We start from the raw sequence: 21,180 nt of genomic DNA, 5'->3' as shown, positions 1-21,180 counted from the left end.
TAGCCGTAAACAGACAGTAATGACTGACAATGACAGAATGACAGACATGAAATTCACAGTGTGTTCCTCATCATACACAACATGACTTATGATTAGTTTTTGTGATTAACAGTTTTTATTGATTTCTTCAAAACATTCTCACATATCCTTTCCCAAAATTCTTAAACCTTATCACAGGACCATAAAACATTAATTAAATCGCCTTGCTCCGACTTGCATCGCCAACAATTTGGTGTTTGACTTAACCCAAGTCTATACAACCTAGAGGGAGTCCAATAAAAGCGGTGCATAATCTTAAACTGCATTAAACACATTTTGGCGTCCCTCGACATTAATTTAATATTTTTAAAAATATTCTCCCACTCTTCAGCCTCCCATGACAGGTTCAGATCCTTTTCCCATATCTTTTTTAGAACTGATATAGCTCCATTACCCTGGTTGTTAATCAACATGGAGTAATATTTAGATGCCTCATGACATCATTTAATAAATCTGCAGCTTTAGGAGCTAATGTGTTATCTCCGTAAATATCTAAAAAACTGAGACCTGCTGTACAATGTCCTCAAAAGATTTTAATATACCATTGTGATATATATCGCCCAGCTTGACAATGCCTTTCCCCAGACAATCCTTCCAGAGAAAAGGAGATTTGTTAATACAAAGTTTTGGGTTCATCCAAATACTCAAACAGGTGTTCAGATCATAGACTGTAAAAAAAATGGACGTAGCACCCGTGATGTCACCCATTGGTTTGGGGGAGTGTGTTTTTTGCCTCTACTATGGGCATTTGGACTGCACCATCTTGGATTTTAGTGGGCGTGTACCTTCCATATTTGGAGGAGAGGCGATAACTCTACGGGTCAGCCGGGGTCAGCCAGCCGAGATCCCGCCCACTGAACTCAAATTAACTGCACCGAACTGAGCTAGCCTAAGGCTAATCAGCTATGCTAGGCTAACAAGCAGTTACTGGCAGCAGCTACACGGCAGTCCAGCCTCCAGCACAGCGACCGACTCGACCGCAGGTAACGTTAAGTTCCTTATAAAAAAAATATAACGCTGCAGCACTTGAAATAATGATTAATGTTTTATTGAGATTATACTACATAAGAAATAAAGTTAAATAAGTCCGCTGGGGACCAAAACTCATCTTAACCCTCAGATCCTGTTAGAAATGACTAACGTCCTCCTGTTGTTTTCAAACACACACCATGATAAAGTTAAAATAGGTATTACAATATATATTTTTTTGTTGCTTAGGGTTAGGTGTCTTCTAATGAATGATGTGTAATTTTATCAATATTTGATTATAATTTAACCCTTTCATGGCCTGTTTTAGTGAGGGACCGCTAATATCCGTCATAAAATTGTTTGAAAAACTGCAATAAAAAAAAAAAAAAATTGTTTCCTCCAACTATTATGAGAACAGTCATATGTCTGCATTTGAACAGGGCCAACATTGATTTGTTTGCTTATAGTTCGCTGGAGCATTTTTTTATTTTTATATGGCCATGTACCGTAGTTTTTTGTGACATGTCGGCTAAAAGGCATGATTACCTGACTTTCTGTGTAAAAAACATGACATCATAATACACATATGGCTAGAGAAGAGTTAAAAGACCATCATACTTTTTACTAGACCTCAATCGACCAAGGGAAAGTGGTATAATCTGATATACTGGGGGGGGGGGGCTCTGGGAGTGTCCGCTATCTGTTTCTCCAGAGCTGGAGCTTCTGGGACTGGTTCTACAGTTTTGCAGTTGTTGTTTTTTTTTAAATTTTGATAAAATGTTCAATCTGGTGAAAATCAGAGACAACATCACTTCCAGTATCATCAGCCCGATGAAGACCCTCAGCTCGATCCCCCCCAGCATGCCCCAGTTGCGGCTCCGGGGGCGTTGAGTCCCCTGGGGGCAGCGCGAATAGCTTTAGCTACCCCGGGAGCCGCGATAAACAGAGAATTATAAGGTGCAGACAGGAGATCTTTTAGGAGCATGATGTACCTTGCAAAAGCCACCTCTCTGCAACCTATGAACTTTATAGCATGATCACAGCCAAATGAAAAATCTGATGGTCCATAAAATGTGCCAACAGGATCTGAGGGTTAAACGTTACTACTCTGTGAAATTACTATGTAGAATAATGTAAAGAAAGTTTGTACAGCATTTTATACACTTAAATATTTTTTTAAAAGAAGTGAGATACAGGGTTCTCACATGACAGGGATAGATAGATAGATAAATCGACTCAATAGTATATTTAATTGTTAAATTGTGCTAAACTTAAACAGCCTCAGCAATAAAATGCATCATATGCATTGATTCATCAGTGATATCAATCCACAAACATTCTGTAACAGTAAAACAGAGAGGGACCATTTACTGCACAAAGACTGTTTTTACTTTTATACTTAATTGCATTTTGCAGATAAAACTTAATGTTAACACTTTCACAAAAGTGAGGTTTTGAATGCAGGTCTTTGTAGTGGAGTATTTTCACAGTGTGTAGTAGGCTACTTTTACTGAAGTAAGGCATTTCAATACTTTGTACACCACTGGTTACAAGATGTTTGTCTTTCTTTATATTTAGAAAAGGGGAAAAGAAAGCCACCCATGTCCCAGACCAGGCCCCGGCTGGCCGGCCAGGCGCCCAGGCCCCGTCCAACCTCTGCCGGTTGCCCAGACCAGGCCCCGGCCAGCCTCCATGCTCCGGCCGCAAGGACTACAGCCTCACATGGGGCGGGCGCTCCACCAACCGAGCCAAACACTGCCCCTATTTTTTATTTTATTTTAAAAGTTTATTTATTATTTATTATATATACTGATTGTTTTGTTTGTTCATTGTCTGTTCATTTAAAGAGTACCTCATGTTCAAATAAATTATTTTCATAATTGCACTCCTTTTGTCTCCTACACTTATTGAAAATGTTAAAAATGTCGTAGTCAGTTAAAAGAAATATCAACTTAAACACAAATATTAAGCATTAAAGCTCAAGTTTTTAGTCAAGTTTTACTAAAAATTGTAAAAATTCTCACAACAGTGTTTCCGTTTTCTGACCTTTCCAGGGTGCCCATGGAACCTTAGAAAGTCTTTACCAGTAAATATTTTTTTTCAAATGTGCTAAATCATATGTCTATGTCTTACCTTTACTAACGGTAGAACTCTAATATTTAAACAATTATCTACCTGCATGAGAAATCTCTCCACATTATTAACTGATTTTAATAAGGTTTAAGATGCATGTTATACATCTAGTTTTAAGAAAGTCAGAAAAAAGAACATTTCTGAGTGTCTGTGACAACAGGTGGCAGGCAGACGCTGAGTTCACACTAAATACAGATTTTATTGAAAGCACAGGGGAGGATTGGGGCTGGAGAGCAGGGTCCAGTTCTGTCTCCTCATGCTGACGACCCACTTGTCCAGCCTGTCCGGATCACCTAGGGAAACTTTAAAATGACACATATAGGTGCTCAGCAACTTAAAGATCAGAGGTCAAACCTTTTTGATACTAAGAGCTATTTGAGGATATGGAGTAATAAAAAGGGCTTTGCTTGATAAAAAGTTCCTAAATAACAAAGTTACACAGTTCACCTTTAATAATAATACCAACAATGAATATAATAAGAAATATATATTGTATTTATTTATGGGTGCTCTGATCTTGTTTTTGAACATGATTAACGATTTCTGAAATCAGTATCGCCAATACAATACAGATCACACATTCTCTGAATTAGAAGCTTGCTTTTTGCAGTGTGGCATTAATTAGGCTATTAATTTATTCATTTAAGTTACTTTTGACACTGTATATAAGTATTATTAAATGAAAGATAATAATAATAATAATAATATTATTAAATGAAAGATAATACAGAACATTATGTATATTCTATATTATTATATATTATATCCCGCATTAAACGGAGTCTGAGCGCACAAAACACACCACAACAGCAGCTAACATTAGCTGCTCTGGTCATCTGTCTGTATCAGCAGAGAACATGAGTCGGCAATAAAGTCATTATACAGTGCCAAAATCCAGGTAAAATATATTTTATACAGTCTATGGGTAAAATAGTACTATGGTTTACTCACCGCAAAAACTGCAACACAGAATCCTTTGTCGGGCGGTTAGTACAACCAACAGTACAACACGCCATACTGCCAGAAAAAAACTACCCGAAAATAGGCAAACAAACACGGACACTCTGCTGGATGTAGCTGCGGACCTCTGGGTGTAGCCTAGCCTAGCCCAGCCAATGCTTTAGCATAGCGCTAACTGCTGGCAACTGTCTGTGAATCTGTCACTCAACGTAACCACGCCCTAATTTATGCCAGAATTTTAAGCCTAAATGACACTCAAACGGTTGTGGTACAAAAAAATTCACCCCCCCACCCCCACAGTGTTCACTGAGGTGGAAACTATCGGTAACGACCAAAAAAATAAAAGGTACCAGGCTTTAAATATGTTTTTTTAAGCTGTAAAGTCGGCTATTTTAACATGGGGCTCAATGGGAATTGGCTCACTTCTGGGACCAGCCCCCAGAGGCCGCGGGGGGGACTGCAGCTTTTTGAACGCGGAATTGGTCTTCACTCGGAGAACCCACAACTCCCCCCTTGGTTCAGATATGGATCCAGATTAAACAGTCGGGCAACTTTAATCCACATTAATTTTAAATGACCAATTATTGGGTGTGTTATTACACATATGTTATTACCTATCCAACTTAATAGACAGACATTCTAGTAGTGATATCGGAGCGAGAGCGGATTGCTCAATACTGTACCAGGGCGGGGCCCTTTCAGGAGGTAGTGTCCAGTGTGTCTTAAATTGAATGCATATGTTGCGATCTAGAAATATCTGGGAAATTATAAACTTCACAGAGATATAACAGGTGAAGCAGTTACAAGAAAATGTATTTTTATTTCGTTTGGTTTATCCATTATCCAGATATTTTGGTGCTTATTATGCTTTATTTCATTGAGTGTAATATGACAGTTTTACAACAGTATATGTTATGAGTCGGCACGTAGGTGTGCGACAGTCGTGCAGTTTGAGTTTGGTTTTGGTACAGATATGATATTGCTGTATGAGCTCCGGCTGCAGTCTTTTGAAAAACTCTTATAAAAAAATAATGCAGAACCGGGAAAATAAAGTTGCCTAAACGGAAGATGGAGTCCTGTCTTTTTAAGGGTGCAACACATAATAGTAAAACAACATCTTGGGTAATCCCAGACCTCCTTTGTCCATTGGTCTCTGTAGTTTATTGATATGCAATCGGGGTTGTTTACCGTTCCAAATAAATATCTTATTCTGTCAAACCATTTGAAATACGACAGGGGAATCTCCAGCGGAAGAGAATGTATAAGATAGTTAATTTTTGGCACACAGTTCATTTTTATCGCATTGACTTTCCCGACCATTGACAGTTTAAGAACCGCCCATCTGTCAAGAGATTTTGTGCAATAAAGGGTCAAAATTAAGTTTTACCAAATCTTTCAGCTGAGGAGGGAATAGAATGCCTAGGTACCTGATACCTTGTTTTGGCCACTGAAATGCACCTGGTTGGAAGGCTGCAGAGGGGCAATATGCTGTCAGTGAGAGTGCCTCCGACTTGGACCAGTTTACCCTGTAACCTGAACATTTTGAGAAAGTGTCAATGATGTTTAGGAGGCTAGGAACTGATCTAGCTGGGTCTGACACCACTAATAATATATCATCTGCGTAGAGCATAAGTTTATGCACCACCCCACCAGCTAAGACCCCTGGGAAGTCAGGTGCTGCCCTAATGGCTGCCGCCAGAGGCTCTATGGCTAAACAAAATAACAATGGAGATAGGGGCGAACCCTGCCGTGTCCCCCTCCCCAGAGCAAAATATTCAGAATTGAACCTATTCGTTTGCACTGCTGCTTCTGGGTGCTTATATAATAACCGAATCCATTTTATAAAAGTGTCACCAAACCCGTATACCTTGAACAAGTAGCCCCATTCCACCATGTCAAAAGCCTTTTCAGCATCAAGTGAAATGGAGATTGGACCTCGGCCACCGACCACATTATATTAATGAGACGTCTGATATTATCCGAGGAGCTGCGGCCGCAAATAAATCCCACCTGATCAGTATGCATTATAGACGTTATTACCTTATTTAACCGATTTGCTAAGATCTTAGAAATTAACTTGGCATCTAACTGCATTAAAGAAATTGGATTTTTTGGGGGACTAAACTAATCAGTGCCTGCCTCAAGGTTGGTGGCAGTATGCCCCTCTCCAGTGCCTCTTTATACATCTCTAACAGAGCTGGATCAAGCTCTGTCGCAAAACTCTTAAAAAACTTTGCGGTATAGACATCCGGCCCAGGTGCCTTCCATAGTTATGTCGGAATCCAGAAATTGTCTTTGTTCCATTGTCAGCTTGGGAAGCCCCAGTGGCTGTAGAAAAGATTCTATGTTTGTACAGCATGACAAGGGTCAGTAGAAGTGGATGTTGAGCTATACAGGTTGATATAAAATTCTTTAAAAATCTTATTGATTTCCACCGTTGCTGTAACTATGTCACCAGCCTGCGATCTAATCGCAGGAATGGTAGAAGCTGACTCTCTCTGTTTTATGTACCTAGCTAGTAGCTTCCCCGCTTTGTCTCCTGACTCAAAGTAAATTTGTCTTGCCCTAAATAAATTAAATTCAACCTTCTGGGATAAGATATTGTTGTATTGGTATTTCAATCTGGTCAGTTCTCTCAAACCATCACGTTATTCGTTGCTTCTGCTTAGTTTCAGCATCTTTAATTTTGCTTTCTAAGTCTAACAGTTGTTGTGCATTAACTTTCTTACGATGTGAGGTGTGTTGGATAATGCGTCCTCTAATCACAGCCTTAAGGGCCTCCCACACGACACTGGCAGAGTTTACCGAGGTGGAATTAATCTCTAAATAATTTTTTATCTCCGACCTTAACCAATCTACAGTTGCTGGTTCCTGTAAAATAGACGAGGTAAGGCGCCATCTATAAGAACGTCTTCTTTCACTCTGAGGTATCAGATTTAAACACACCCAAGCATGATCAGAGATTACAATACTCCCTATTGAACATCCTGTAACAGAGGAAACTAACGATTTGGATACTAAGAAAAAATCTATTCTAGAAAAAGTCTTATGCATTGATGAAAAAAAAGTGTAATCTCTCCCAGCAGGGTTCAACATTCTCCATATATCCCCATGTTTACAAATCCTCTGTAGTGTCAGGGAGGCCCTGGGAGTCCTACACACTGTTGTCCCACTGTGGTCAAGGACCGGGTCCATCAGTAGATTAAAGTCCCCCCCTAGGACTACCTCATGGTTTCCCGCTGCTTGTAACTTCCCCTCCAGGTCTGTAAAAAATGTCCGATCATCCCCATTGGGTGCATAAATATTAGCCAAAATTAGTTTTAACCCCTGTATTTCGGTACACATGTACATCATGTCAAGACGCACCAAAACGTCAATTATATTGAACCCATACCCTAACACCAACAGGAAGTCGGCCATTTTGAATCAAATTGACGATTCTACTGCCGATTTGGGCATCATATTTGAGCGACCTGCGCAAGGGTGTGAGGTCCCGCCCAATGCTGCTTGCAGCTTTAATTTCCTTTGACATAGCTTTTTGTTGAGTGATGCTACTGCAATGATTTTAAACATCCCATATTATAGGCGGTGAGGTCTCCATTATTATTTTCTTTTATGTACATTTTAATTTCATTACTCATTTCTTTTTTAAATTAAGGGTCATTATGAAGGCTCAAACTAAATCTCCTGGATCAATAGTAATATATATTGGGGCATGATCGCATAAATCTATTGTTCCAATATCTGCATCCCTGATCCTTGACCCATCTCTATCAAATATAATGAAATAATCATTTTAAGAATATACTGAGTGTAGAGTAGAGTAATGTGTGTATTACCTCACATTAGGGAACTATGTCTTTTCATTAATTCAGTAAACTGTTTACTTATTACTGTGGAGGTGTGCATATGATTTGATAAATCAAATTTAGGTTGGAGTTGTATATTAACATATCTTTCGCATATTAGTCAGTCATACTCAGTTTGACTTTATTATGTCAAATATTGTCTTGTGTTACGTGTGGTCCTGTAGGGGCGCCGCTTTTCTGAGCTTGCTTTATGGAACGGACGCCAGGGGCCTGTTTCAGAAAGCGGGTTTCGTGAAAACTCTGAGTTAGTTAACCCTGAGATGAGGGAAACTCTGGTTTTTCGGTTTCATAAAGCCAGTTCAGCTTAACTCTGAGTCAGTTACCATGGCAACATAGTCCGTGAACCTAACCTGCTCAATGGCAGGTTTTCTTCAGCTAACCCTGAGTTTCTCCTCCTTTTTAGTTGAAGCTGACAGACTGAAGGAGGTGTCAGACATGGTGTGTCCTTTTCTTAAAGAGTCAGTTAATATTGAAGCACAAATATGAAGCACAAATCTCCGTCAGAGGGTCATCGGACCCCGCTGGGATGTTTTATTATTCTCTGATGATATTCTGTTTGAGTGTTTCCATTTTTCTGTACAATCGATAATTTATCTGAACAATATTCTCAGCCCTCGTATCGTTTGTACGACATCACATGGACATGCTCTCAGTTCAGAACAAGTTCTCTGTTCAAGTTCATGTTTCCAAGGCAACCGTCTGTCGGGCTGTCACAAATGCAGTATTTGAAGGTGATTGATGGCCAAGTGGTTAGTGTGCATGCTTCATAGTGACAGTATCGCTGGTGCGATGCCAGTGAGGAACTTTAACCAGCTACTGTTAAACTAAGGTGAAAGTGCCCAAACATAAATCTTTAAATAAAACTACATTTGACTATTGCACTGAAACGTTTACACTTTTGTAGTGTTGTATGCCAGTATTTAATAGACAATATTAAATACTGGCAGTTGGGATGGTTGAGAAATTGACTTTCTTATTTTCTTAGAAGATTTCATCAACTACTGAAATATATATCACATGTTGAATGTAGCATTTAAATGCTGTTTAATAAGGTAGGGCAGGCTAAACAACACCACAATTGCTTGTAGTGAATACCTTACTTGTTTGAGCTATATTTTTATATTTCATATTAAATTGCTGCCAACTAGGCCTACGTTTTGTGTGGTCTGCATGAATATTAAATGTGCCGTGCACGCACACATACACAGAATATAAATGTTGAATAAGTCGATCACTCGAGAAAAAATGTTTCTCTTTTTTTATTAATACTCATTGTTGACTGCCAGTAATTTTCTGCCACATCAGAATGTTCTTTTGCTGCTGCTACTGTATTGCTTTTTTTCTTAAATATATACTCATCATCTGCATGTAGTCATTAATATTTCTAACTCCTTTGGGGAGAAGTAGGAGGACTGAGCCCTTTGTTTCTCCTGTTGTCATGGTGAATCATGTTATTGTGCTCCATTGATAAGGGCTTGGTATCTCTTCATGCACGAGCTTCACTCAGAGTTACTTTGACTCAGAGTTGATTGAACTAACTGTTAACACTTGTTCTGAAACCGAAAACTCTGAGTTTGACAGCTCAGAGTTGGTTAAACCTGCTTCCTGAAACAGGCCCCTGGTCTTCTAGCTTATGCTCATGCTGGGTTTGAACTTCTAGCATGTTTTTTAACCACTCGCTCAATTATTTGTAGTCAGGTTTCCACCACATCAATGCAGTCTCCTACTTCCTTGATTCTCAGGTTTGGTTTTTGCTTGTCTTTTATATCATCCAACTGCTGGTTCTCTTTTCATAAATCTTGAATCTCCTGTAAAATCCTGTCCATGTTTACCTTCGCTCTTTCGTTACATTTTCACTTTCCACCATCTTTCCCGCCAGCATTGGAATATGCATCGCGTGATTCTTCATTGTTCTGCTATATGTTTTGTTCTCTGGATTTTTGTTTCTCGTAGCAGGATATTTTAAAGTTCTGTCATAAGAGACCACTTTCTTGACTGCCATCTCTGATTTAAGGGGAACTGGAAGCCCTTTTATCAAGTTTTTTCAATGAGCCATCATCCATTTGGTAATACTCACAAGTGTTGTGTGATGGCCATGGGATGAACAATTTTGCTGTTAGTCTTGTGGCCATGCAATTTTTTTTGTTTTTGACTGTTTGATCTTTCAGTCTAGCCTACTTATGAAATCAACAAAAGATCTGATTTGTTTAAAGGTTTGATACTGTATACAACTTTTTAAATGGCTGGATTAGTTTTCTGCCAGTGACCCTCACCTTTTTTTTATTTAACGGAAGGAGATGGATTTATTCTGTCCCAATGTACTCTTTGTCACTTTGCCTTCTGGTAGTGTCTTTTTTTTGTCATGTTGTATGTTCTTACCCCCTCTTGTTTTCTTTCATACCCTTTTCCCTTAATGACATTGATAAATGTATTATTCAGACAACATCTTTATGTTCCTCTTCATCCAAGATTAATTATACCTGTAGGACTCCCTAGTAGTAATTAGAGCAATATTAACTTAATTTCATGGAATCTAAATGGGATGAATAATTAGGTCAAAGATGGGTGGGTTTTCTTCTCACCTGGTACTAAAATAATTTTAATTAAATGAACTGTTTACAGACAAAGATGGGATATATTTAATTTTGTCAGGCACCTTGCAAAATGTAAAATGTGCACTGGTAAACATTTACACTCTCCCAATACTGGATAAGCAACAGCTCTCTGTCCACTATTGTCATAGCTCCCAGATTTAACTATGGGTATTGGTGGAGACCTCAATCTAGTGCTGGAGCCAGAAGTAGACAGATCAAGTCATCCTCTTCTCTCTGACAAATCTCTCTCTTCCGCCTTTAATTAATTTTTAATCTCCTTGATTGACTGGTTGATGTTTGGTATATGACAAATACAGGCTCTCAGGAATACACTGTTTATTCCACAATCCATAATTCTTATTCTAGAACACTTGACAGTGTGTCCAAGGCTGGTCCTGCATCAGCTGGATTTGCCTCATCTGTTTTGTGTCCCATGGCCTCAGCTACAGCTTACCCTTTTCCACTTTTCAACCCCTGACCCCTCAGTTTCATCTCCCACCACATCTGCCCCCTTATCTTCTCTTCCTCTCCATCCCTGGACTGTAGTTGAAATGAAGGCAGAGCTAAAGAGGTTGCATCCAGGAAAGGCAATGGGCCCAGGTGGTGTGTATCTGAGGTTGCTGAAAGACTGTGCTGATCAACTAGCGGAGCCCCTTCAGAGGATCTTTAACTTGAGTCTACGGGTGGGGAGGGTCTTATGCTGGTTCCCAAAGTAGGGCGCCCAGTTCAGATGAATGACTACAGACCAGTAGCCCTTGCATCGCACACCATGAAGACCCTGGAGAGGCTGCTTCTCCGCCACCTTCAAAATGGTTGTGGAATCCCGCAGCTTCTTCTGAAAAATAGCATCAATTTCATTACACACTTTATACCAGAAATCAGTACAGGACAGTCAAAAATAGAATGAAAATATGAACCTTCGTTAATTTTACACTTGTTACAATATTTTGAAAGCAGAGGATTAAACTTGTTACGTTTCACTGGAGTGATTTGTAGCCGGTGTATAACTTTAAATTTCAGTTCCCTGGCTTTATTAGTGAACAAGCAACCTGATGAGCTCTGCCAGACTCGATCCCATTCATCCCTAGAAATTGAGACATTAAAATCAGCTTCCCAAAGAGATTTCACACAAGCTGTGTATTCAGTGTTCTGGATTAACAAGGCCCTATAAAATTTGGAGATTAATTTTTTAGATTTAGCACTTTGCAATATTTTCTCAATTGCTGAAGAAGAGAATCCATTTGAGTATAACTTTACAGTAGTGGTAATAAAGTTCCACGGGAGATATGCTATGAATTGCTGCATATTTTTTACCAGTCAGTGGTGGCCAGTGTCTTGTTTTTTGCTGTAGCCTGCTGGGGAGGCTGCCTGGTAGACTATAATGCCAAGCGACTGGAAAGCTTGTAAGATAGGCAGGCTCGATGCTTGGCACTTAAAGCTTAGGGACACTGGGGAAGGCAGTAGAAAGGGCTATAGAGGGGCAAGGCATTATGAACAATCCCAAACACCCTCTGTATAACACCTTAAAAGCACAGGAGAGCAATGCTGGTAGTGGGAGGCTCATTGCACTGTGCTTTAAGACAGAGCGGATCAGGTCCTTTGTACCTGCACTTTACAACAGTAACATCAATAGATAGTCATGAGGCACTGCAATTATTACTGAAAAGGTGCAATAATAATAATAGAGATAAAGAGAGAGAGAGTGTGTGTAGAGGGTTTTGTATATCTGTTCAGGTCTTGAAGCAAATATTTGAAAGACGTAAAAATAATAGTAAGTGTGAAACTTCATATCCAATCACTGAAACTTGAAGTGCTATTAGTATATTACCTTATCGGCTCCAGTTATTACATTTGTAAAGGATTATTTTTTTACCGGGTCAATAATGTAATGACCAGCCAATAATGTAATAACTTATTGCGTTATTGGGTCAGGACTTTTATTATGTTATTGGCAATATATTATGTTATCAATCAATCAATCTGTATTTGTACAGCGCCAAATCAATCAATCAATCAATCTTTATTTGTATAGCGCCAAATCACAACAAAGTTATCTCAAGGCACTTTACACATAGAGCAGGTTCTAAACCGAACTCTTCAGGTTTTAATTTTAAAGAGATCCAACATTCCCACATGAGCAAGCACTTGGCAACAGTGGCAAGAAAAAACTCCCTTTCAACAGGAAGAAATCTCAGGCAGAACCAGACTCAGAGTGGGCGGCCATCTGCCTCGACCGGTTGGGGTTGAGAGGAGAGAGAGGAAGAAGAGGAGAGAAAAGCATAAGAAAATCAACAATGAAGCTGTCATCCGGACGTCTACAGGCCCAGATTACCTGTGAGACGAGAACGCACAGACAACTCCGGGGAAGAAGTTTAGGTTATTGAATGCATTAATAGTACATGAATGTTAATGGATATAGATGGATGGATAGAGAGAGAGAGAGGGAGGAGGAGAGAGGAGCTCAGTGCATCATGGGAGTCCCCCGGCAGTCTAAGCCTATAGCAGCATAAACTAAGAGCTCTAAGAGCCCTAACTACCAATTCACTCTAAGAGCTCTAAGAGCCCTAACTGATATTCCTTTATCAAAAAGGAAAGTTTTAAGCCTACTCTTAAATGTAGGGAGGGTGTCTGCCCCCCAGACCAAATCTGGAAGATGGTTCCACAGGAGAGGAGCCTGATAGCTGAAGGCTCTGCCTCCCATTCTACTTTTAGAGATACTAGGAACCACAACAAAGTTATCTCAAGGCACTTTACACATAGAGCAGGTTCTAAACCGAACTCTTCAGGTTTTAATTTTAAAGAGACCCAACATTCCCACATGAGCAAGCACTTAGCAATAGTGGCCAGACTCAGAGTGGTTGGGGTAGAGAGGAGAGAGAGGAAGGATAGGAGAGAGAGAAGCACAATTTGTGGCACAAGCCATTTTAGCAGAGCAGCACATGATCTGCATTCCTAGTCTTATGTACATCCCCTTTCTGACACGAGCATAAGTATTGATCAGGTGACAGGTCATTTATAAAATATGATCAGTTTTTAAGCCTAGAGAATTAGGCTTAAAATTGGGAATTATTTTGTTTTCTTCCCTTTTTTCTCCAGATTGCTACCTTGGGAAGAAAATGTTGCAAAATATTGCTTTATGGGAGGAGACAAATGCACAATTTTTTTCATCAACAATGAAGCTAGTAGGTCTGGAATCTATCATCCGGACGTCTACAGGCCCAAATTACCTGTGAGACGAGAAACCACGACACTCTCTGAACTTATTCACATCTACACACCTTCTCGAACTCTCCGATCCTCCCCTGCCAACCAGCTCTTCACCCCATCTGCCAACTTAACCACCATGGGGTCAAGAGCCTTCAGCCGATCTGCCCCCCGGCTATGGAACTCTCTCCCACCAGACATTCACACTTCGGCCTCTGCCTCCACCTTTAAATCCTGCCTGAAAACGCACCTATTCAGAGTGGCATACTCTGTCTAACTATGCAATCTTCATTCTTGTTTATTTATTGTACTAATGCACTTTGTAGTCACATTCATATTTATTCTTTATCTTTGCACTAAATGTCACCTGATTTATATTGTTTGTACGGTTGTTGTGTTATATGTGCTTTGAAAGGCGCCTTTAAATAAAATGCATTATTATTATTATTATTATTATTATTATTATGGGCAAATTTATTACGTTGCTCCTTTTTTATGCACCTTGCTTCAGTCTCACCAACTCTTTTTATTATAGCCTTAGAACCTTTGGTATAAACTATACATAGCAACCAAAAATAAAGGGCATTAAAATAGGAGCGTATGACATTGAAAATAAAATGTTGCATGGGCATATGCCTGTAGGGTCTGTGTGATACAATAAAGTCATACTTGAACTCCTTATTGGTACAGTATGTGTAATTTCTAATAAAAAAGAGGGGGATATGTATTGATGTAGGCTATTGCTGTATCAATTGATGCCAACCCCTCCTTCCCTATGTTTATTTGTTTTTTCTTTTGTGTGTGTGTGTGTGTGTGTGTGTGTAAAACTGATTTTTTTTTTGTATTTGTGTTATGCCAGGTGTATGCTGCATTGTCCCAGGCCCCTAACATGCGTGTCTATGCCAGACAGGAGATCCCCGAACGTCTCCATTACAAAGGAGGACGGTTTGTTTCCACCCTGACACTTGTGGCTGAGCCAAGCTGGTTTATCACAGAGGTAAATTATAATAATTGATCATTTGTCTTATTTGACATTTGAGATAAGCTTCCCCTGTTAAGACGCATCATCTTGTTTTCAAGGGGTTCCTGTGTAACAAATGCTTTTAAAAATGATACATATAAATATATAAACAGACCATTCCACAAACAAACCATATTAATAATGATGAAGATAATAAAATTAAACAACACACAAGAAGCAGAACCTGCGGCTGTCAGCATGCTCTGTGATAGCTGCAGCCGTGCTGTTACTCTCTTTGTCCCTCCTGACCACACACTTGCTAGCACTAAGCTAAGGAACTATGCACATTTTAATATAGGAAACTTTTTTTTCATGAATCCCCGATGCTTGGCTTCCAACTCACAACTCTGCTGACTGCATCCTAACCTGCTGTTAGTGTTAGCTAATGCTAAACGGAAAAATGCCAGTGCTAAATGGAAAAGGAAACACACAGAATTTTATTTTAAAATACTGACATCTCCCTTGCTGCAGGTTTCATCGATCCCTGTCAGGCAATGTTTTGTAGCCAGTCCTGAGGTGTACTGACCCAGGCTGGTGACAGTCCAACAGGTGCAGGTTCAGGTTTTAACTGTGAGGCTGGGGGCTGATGTAATTTTTCTTGTGGATTTCAGTGTTTCTCTCTTCGTATCTAGAAAGTGGGCTGGTATTGCGGCTGGTGTATGCAAATTTTGGGGGTGTATCTAAAATTAAGATGCTCACTAAAACCAGTGGCGGTTTTTGCTATGGGCAATGTGGGCAACCGCCCAGGGCGCAATCTACTTGTGGACGCACGAGCGCTCTCAAAAAAAAAAAAAAAAAAAAAAAGAAAGCGCGTCCTCAAAAAAAAAAGGAAAAATCGTATGGAGCTATTACTGTTGCAATATTATTTGCAAATGCGTATCTCAATCTGTGTGTGCGTATTCAGATCTGTGTGTGTGTAATATGATCTGTGTGTGTGTAATATGATCTGTGTGTGCGTATTGAGATCTGTGTGTGTGTATTCCGACCTGTGTGTGTGTAAAAAAAATCTGTGTCTGTACTCAGATTTGCAAGTGAAGACAAATCTGCAAGTGCATGCAAAGATCTGTGAATGTGAACACAGATCTGTAAGTGTACATAGATCTGTAAATGCGTACATAGATCTGTAAATGTCTGTCATCACTTACAACTCAGGCAAGAGCTCTCGATTGGCTGTGTTTTTACACGTGAATTTTGCAACACTTCTGCCGCGGCAGATCTGTGATCTGCAAATGTGTAGAAATGAGATTTGTCTGTGACCTCAGTGTTCCTTTGCCCTGAGCTCAGGCTCACAGGCTCACGCTGCCTGGCTGCAGTAGCAGTACCGCCTACACACAAGTTCATGTTTCGCCTACACACCATCAGTCGGCGCGTAGCACCCAGTGATGATAAGCGTGTCATTTGGGGTCATTTCATTGCGCTCACGGTTGGTGTTGTGTCGAGTGTATGGTCGGGAGGCAATACACATGGATTCAAGAGTGTTCGCTGTAAGTACAAGTTCATGTTTCAACAGTAACTTAGTTGTCAGAAGTATTGTTACTTGACAGTGACACACACAAGCTGAGCAAACGTAACTTGTTCACAAATAACATTACTGATAATTTATTTTAAGAAGGCAATAATACTTCTGACAACTAAGTTACTGTTGAAACATGAACTTGTGTGTAGGCGGTACTGCTACTGCAGCCAGGCAGCGTGAGCCTGTGAGCCTGAGCTCAGGGCAAAGGAACACTGAGGTCACAGACAAATCTCATTTCTACACATTTGCAGATCACAGATCTGCCGCGGCAGAAGTGTTGCAAAATTCACGTCGAGAGCTCTTGCCTGAGTTGTAAGTGATGACAGACATTTACAGATCTATGTATGCATTTACAGATCGGTTTACACATTTACAGATCTATGTACACTTACAGATCTGTGTTCACATTCACAGATCTTTGCATGCACTTGCAGATTTGTCTTCACTTGCAAATCTGAGTACAGACACAGATTTTACACACACACACACAGGTCGGAATACACACACACACAGATCTCAATACGCACACACAGATCATATTACACACACACAGATCATATTACACACACACAGATCTGAATACGCACACACAGATTGAGATACGCATTTGCAAATAATATTGCAACAGTAATAGCTCCATAAAATCGCCAGTTTTCTAGACTAATACCGCTCATTTCCACATCAAGTTGGTGCAGTGGGCGCCCCTACTATCACGTCAACTTGCTGCTGAGAGTCATACAGGTTGTGTGTGTCAGAAGAAAAGGCAAAGAGGAGGGGAGGGGGAGGGTCAACTTGCGACTGCAGAGGCTGTGAGCAGGTTGTGTGTGAATCTCACTCTTAGAGGAAAAGCAACGGGGGGGAGGGGGACGGGGGGTAGACTGACCTGTGATGATTATGATCCCAGGCCACACAACACAAACTGCTGCTTCCAAATAAATAATAATACATTTATAAAATGAATACAGACCCGTTATAGCTAGTTATTGGGTTATTGGGTTATGTGAAAATGCAATAAATAAATAAATACATTTTTAAAAATGCAAAAAAAAAAAATAAGTTTTACATACTATATTTCATTTATTCACCTTATTTTTGTGTGGCATTTCTGTCACTGAGTAAGACTTATACGACAAAGGAAAAAGTGGGCTCTGGAAAACATCAGACCATCTTTAACCCTGTCTGGAGTCATGGCACGAGACAATATTATTGTGTCATAGGTAAAATGCGACAAGTCCGGTGTGAAGATAGTCATCTCCCTGACAATATCTGCGGAGGTGTGGACATGCAGAAGGAAGTTTTGAGCTGCTATTTCCTATTATTAAGAAGAAAGAGAGAGAATTAATCAATGAGAGCCATTCAGTTGGATAACACAATCAGAATTTTGCTCAAAAGAATTGCTGCCAATTTACTTAATATACTGACTACAGTCCCTTAAAGAAGTTTTGAGATAATGAAGTTGTTATGGGTGCAGGGATTTTTCATCCGTGTTGATGAGAAAAAATTAGAAAGTTCTCTCTAGATCTTGGAAACAACAATACCAAGCTCCATTTATTAGATGTTTTGCAGTTTTTGATAGTATCATCCAGAAAACCTTGTAGCGGAACATCTGGCTCTGATTCAAAAAGAGACAGAAAGTCCGATCAGACTTCCCCTTATCTGATGAGACTGACACGTCATAAATTGGGATCCACAGGAATGTAAATAACTGTGATCCTCCCAATAAGGTTTTACACCCCAAATGAACTTTCCACCTGGAATAAAGACAATTATAGCCTTATTGCAAAACTCTCCAGACATTGTGAACGACATGCTAAATCCTTTCAGTCATTGTGTGAAGAAAAACATGGACATTTGTTTTGTCTTCACCTCCAAATGAACTCTTATTTCTGCCGTAATGCAGCGGACATTCAAAATACCTCTTTGAATAAGTAATAAGCCACTTGATAAATGTAGTAATGTGCTTTAACTCACTGCAATTCTTTGATGTCTGTCTTGATGTCTGTGTGATTTCATATTAATGGAAAAATGCTTCAGACCTGAATGCTTAAGACCTGAGTCAGACAGACTAAGGTAAACATGGTATAATCTTGTTTATTGAGAACAGAACTAACTATTACTCAAATATTCTCTGTGTATCAATTGATTGTAAGTTTGTGACCTAAGGATGTCAATTCATGTGTGTTAATAGGCATTAACACACATGAATTGACATCCATGCCAAAATGAAGGATGCATTTTGTTTAACGCATACAAATGTGACAGCAGTGATGAGACATTAAAGAATTAGGTTTTACCCTTTTTAATTACTTCAACCTTCTCCCCCCTTTTTTCTCACTTCTGCTGGGAGGGGAAAAAACTCAGACAAGATCCTAATGGGTGTGTCTCTCCGCCCCTCTGGACAAAAAGCGGCAGCGTTCAAACTCTCAGGCAGAGTTATATAGAGTATTGTAGAGTTTTATTAGAGTATTATAGTGTATTATAGAGTATTATTCAGTTCTTTTCAGCATCAGTATTATTTTGCATTTATCAGTTCTTTTTAGTATTCGTTAAGTATTTGTTTTAGTTTGCTTTGTTTCGTTCAGTCAGTTATACTTCAGTTACGCTTTTGTTACCTTTTTTGTCTTCGTTCGTTTAGTTTTTGATTTTTCTAAGTCGACTTATCTTATCTTTTACTTTATCCAAGCCTTACAAGTTACTAGTCTTCAGTACCGTGATTCAAAGACTCATCACGGTTTCAAAGATCTTTTCCTCTTGATAATTCAAGCCGAATTCAAGAGCTTTTGATTCTTTTTATCAAATAATAATTACGTTGATTAGCTTCGACTTCGCCTGGCCAGCCAAACCGAAGTTATTAAACAATAACTAATTGAACCAGCAACAGCTCATCATCACTGCCTGAGTACAATGCCTCCAGAAGAACCTTCGGAACCAGCAGCCACGCTGGCCAGCTGGACCGAGCCGTATAGCAACCGACCGAGACCCAGAGATGGAGTCCAACGAGAACCGAATCCCGCTGAACTCCACTGAAAGGGCCCCTCACCGAGACGCTGACGGTCAATCTTCTGAAACAGTAGGATGAAAACTATATCATAAATACCAGGCTGGTGATATAAAAGCTTATTGCTGACCAAGGCCCAAACTCCACGTTTACATTTTTATTCCCAATAGGATAATCTAAATACCATTTAGACCATCTCATTTATCACTGCTGTGACATGAGTAGAGCTTGTTATTACCCTTTCTTTGTGGATATTTACCTCCTATAGTCCCTATACCACAACACTGACTGTTTATTAATTCACCTGCTTGAATAAATAATCTGTTCAGTAATTCAGTAATTTGACCTTAGCTAAGTCTTTAGTTAATTTAATTTAACTGAGTCTATTAAATTGAATTACGGTATTTGATTGTATCAAATTAAATAATTGTAATTTACGGATCTCGCGTCCGGTGGTGCCCCTGATAACGAGTGTTTGTTTAAAAGAGGATCCAAATCCGCTACAACCTTATCACATGCTAATGCTATGTCTTTGTTTAAATCAATGTGGATATGTGTGTTTGTGTGTGTGTGTCTGTTGACTCCAGAATAAGGATGGACTGCCATACTGGAAAAATGACACTGGTGAGCCCTCAGCATGGCAAAATGGCTGGCATGGTTACGACAATGAGTTCCTTGACATGAGAGGCTTTTTCTTGGCAACAGGACCTGGTAACAAACTAATCATATTTTCACAGTACAATCCTGAATATTTATTTTTGCCTTTGATTTATCAAAAAAGCAACACCCTGCTCCACAATTGTATCTGTCTTGAAGCTACCACACTTTTCTCCTGTTATTGTATCTCAAGCTGAATGTACCATGTCAGTGGAAATATACTTCAGTAGGCAACAGTAAGTTCTCAGTAATTGAGACCTGACTCACCGCCAAAGTTGGGCCCAATCCTGGGTGTGTTTGAAACAGATGGAAAGTGTAATCTTTAAAGTGCAGGAGAAATTACATGTATTTCTGCAATGGTGTCTTTGTGGTGGAATTAATTCAAATTGTAATCTCAATTAATTTGTGATGTTGATTTAATTTTGTGTATTTCATTTCATCTAGACTTCAAGCAGCATGTTCGGGCGGCTCCAATACGAGCAGTGGACATCTACAATGTGATGTGCTGGGCACTGGGAGTTAAACCTTTGCCCAATAATGGGTCCTGGTCTCGGGTGGAATACTTCCTGAATGGCTCTGATGGTCCATCATGCCCTACAACCCTCTGGACCTGCTGTATGGTTTTGTCAGGAATACTGCTTGCACTGTTGGACTAAACAATAAACAGTGTTGATAACTAATGATAGCTAGAGTTGGAACATTAAACCATGTGGAGGTCAATGTGCCTGGCAAAATGGGAAAATAAATTAAATAGGCTGGAAAAAAACATCTTAAAGTGGTTAGAGCATTTGAAAGGACCAAAACGTTGAAGTCTGCAGAGTTTTCCATAACTTCATTCCAACTTATTGAAAAAACCTTGAAGAAAGCCCACGCCTAACAAATGATTTCCATTTTGGATCCTGAAGAGCCCTGATCTCACATGTTAATTAGACATGCAGAGCTGGAAAAGATCATGATGGAAACCTTCTCCACATGTTGATCATTAATTCACCTGCTTGAATAAATAATCTGTTCAGTAATTCAGTAATTTGACTTTAGATAAGTCTTTAGTTAATTTAATTTAACTAAGTCTATTAAATTGAATTACGGTATTTGATTGTATCAAATTAAATAATTGTAATTTCCGGATCTCGCGTCCGGTGTCTGATCAAAATGTGTTGCCGTCACTTTAACAGACATCAAATGCCCAGGAGAAATGTAACAAAGGCATTTACCTGAGC

General features: G+C 39.5%; 1 protein-coding gene across 1 annotated transcript in view; it reads left to right on the top strand.

Moving 5' to 3' along the window:
• The window catches only part of enpp6 (ectonucleotide pyrophosphatase/phosphodiesterase 6), a 97,137-nt gene extending 76,478 nt beyond the window's left edge, over window positions 1-20,659 (top strand). Inside the window, exons 6-8 of the mRNA XM_053324496.1 lie at window positions 14,628-14,765; window positions 19,891-20,014; window positions 20,405-20,659. Coding sequence (XP_053180471.1) covers window positions 14,628-14,765; window positions 19,891-20,014; window positions 20,405-20,616 — 474 coding nt within the window. The 3' untranslated portion in view covers window positions 20,617-20,659. The remainder of the gene's footprint in view (window positions 1-14,627; window positions 14,766-19,890; window positions 20,015-20,404) is intronic.
• The last annotated feature ends 521 nt before the right edge of the window (window positions 20,660-21,180 follow it).

Source organism: Scomber japonicus, chromosome 8 (genome assembly GCF_027409825.1).
Source record: "Scomber japonicus isolate fScoJap1 chromosome 8, fScoJap1.pri, whole genome shotgun sequence".
Lineage (NCBI taxonomy): Eukaryota > Metazoa > Chordata > Actinopteri > Scombriformes > Scombridae > Scomber > Scomber japonicus.
Note: the sequence above shows the minus strand (reverse complement) of the source record. Positions and strands in the feature narration are given on the sequence as shown.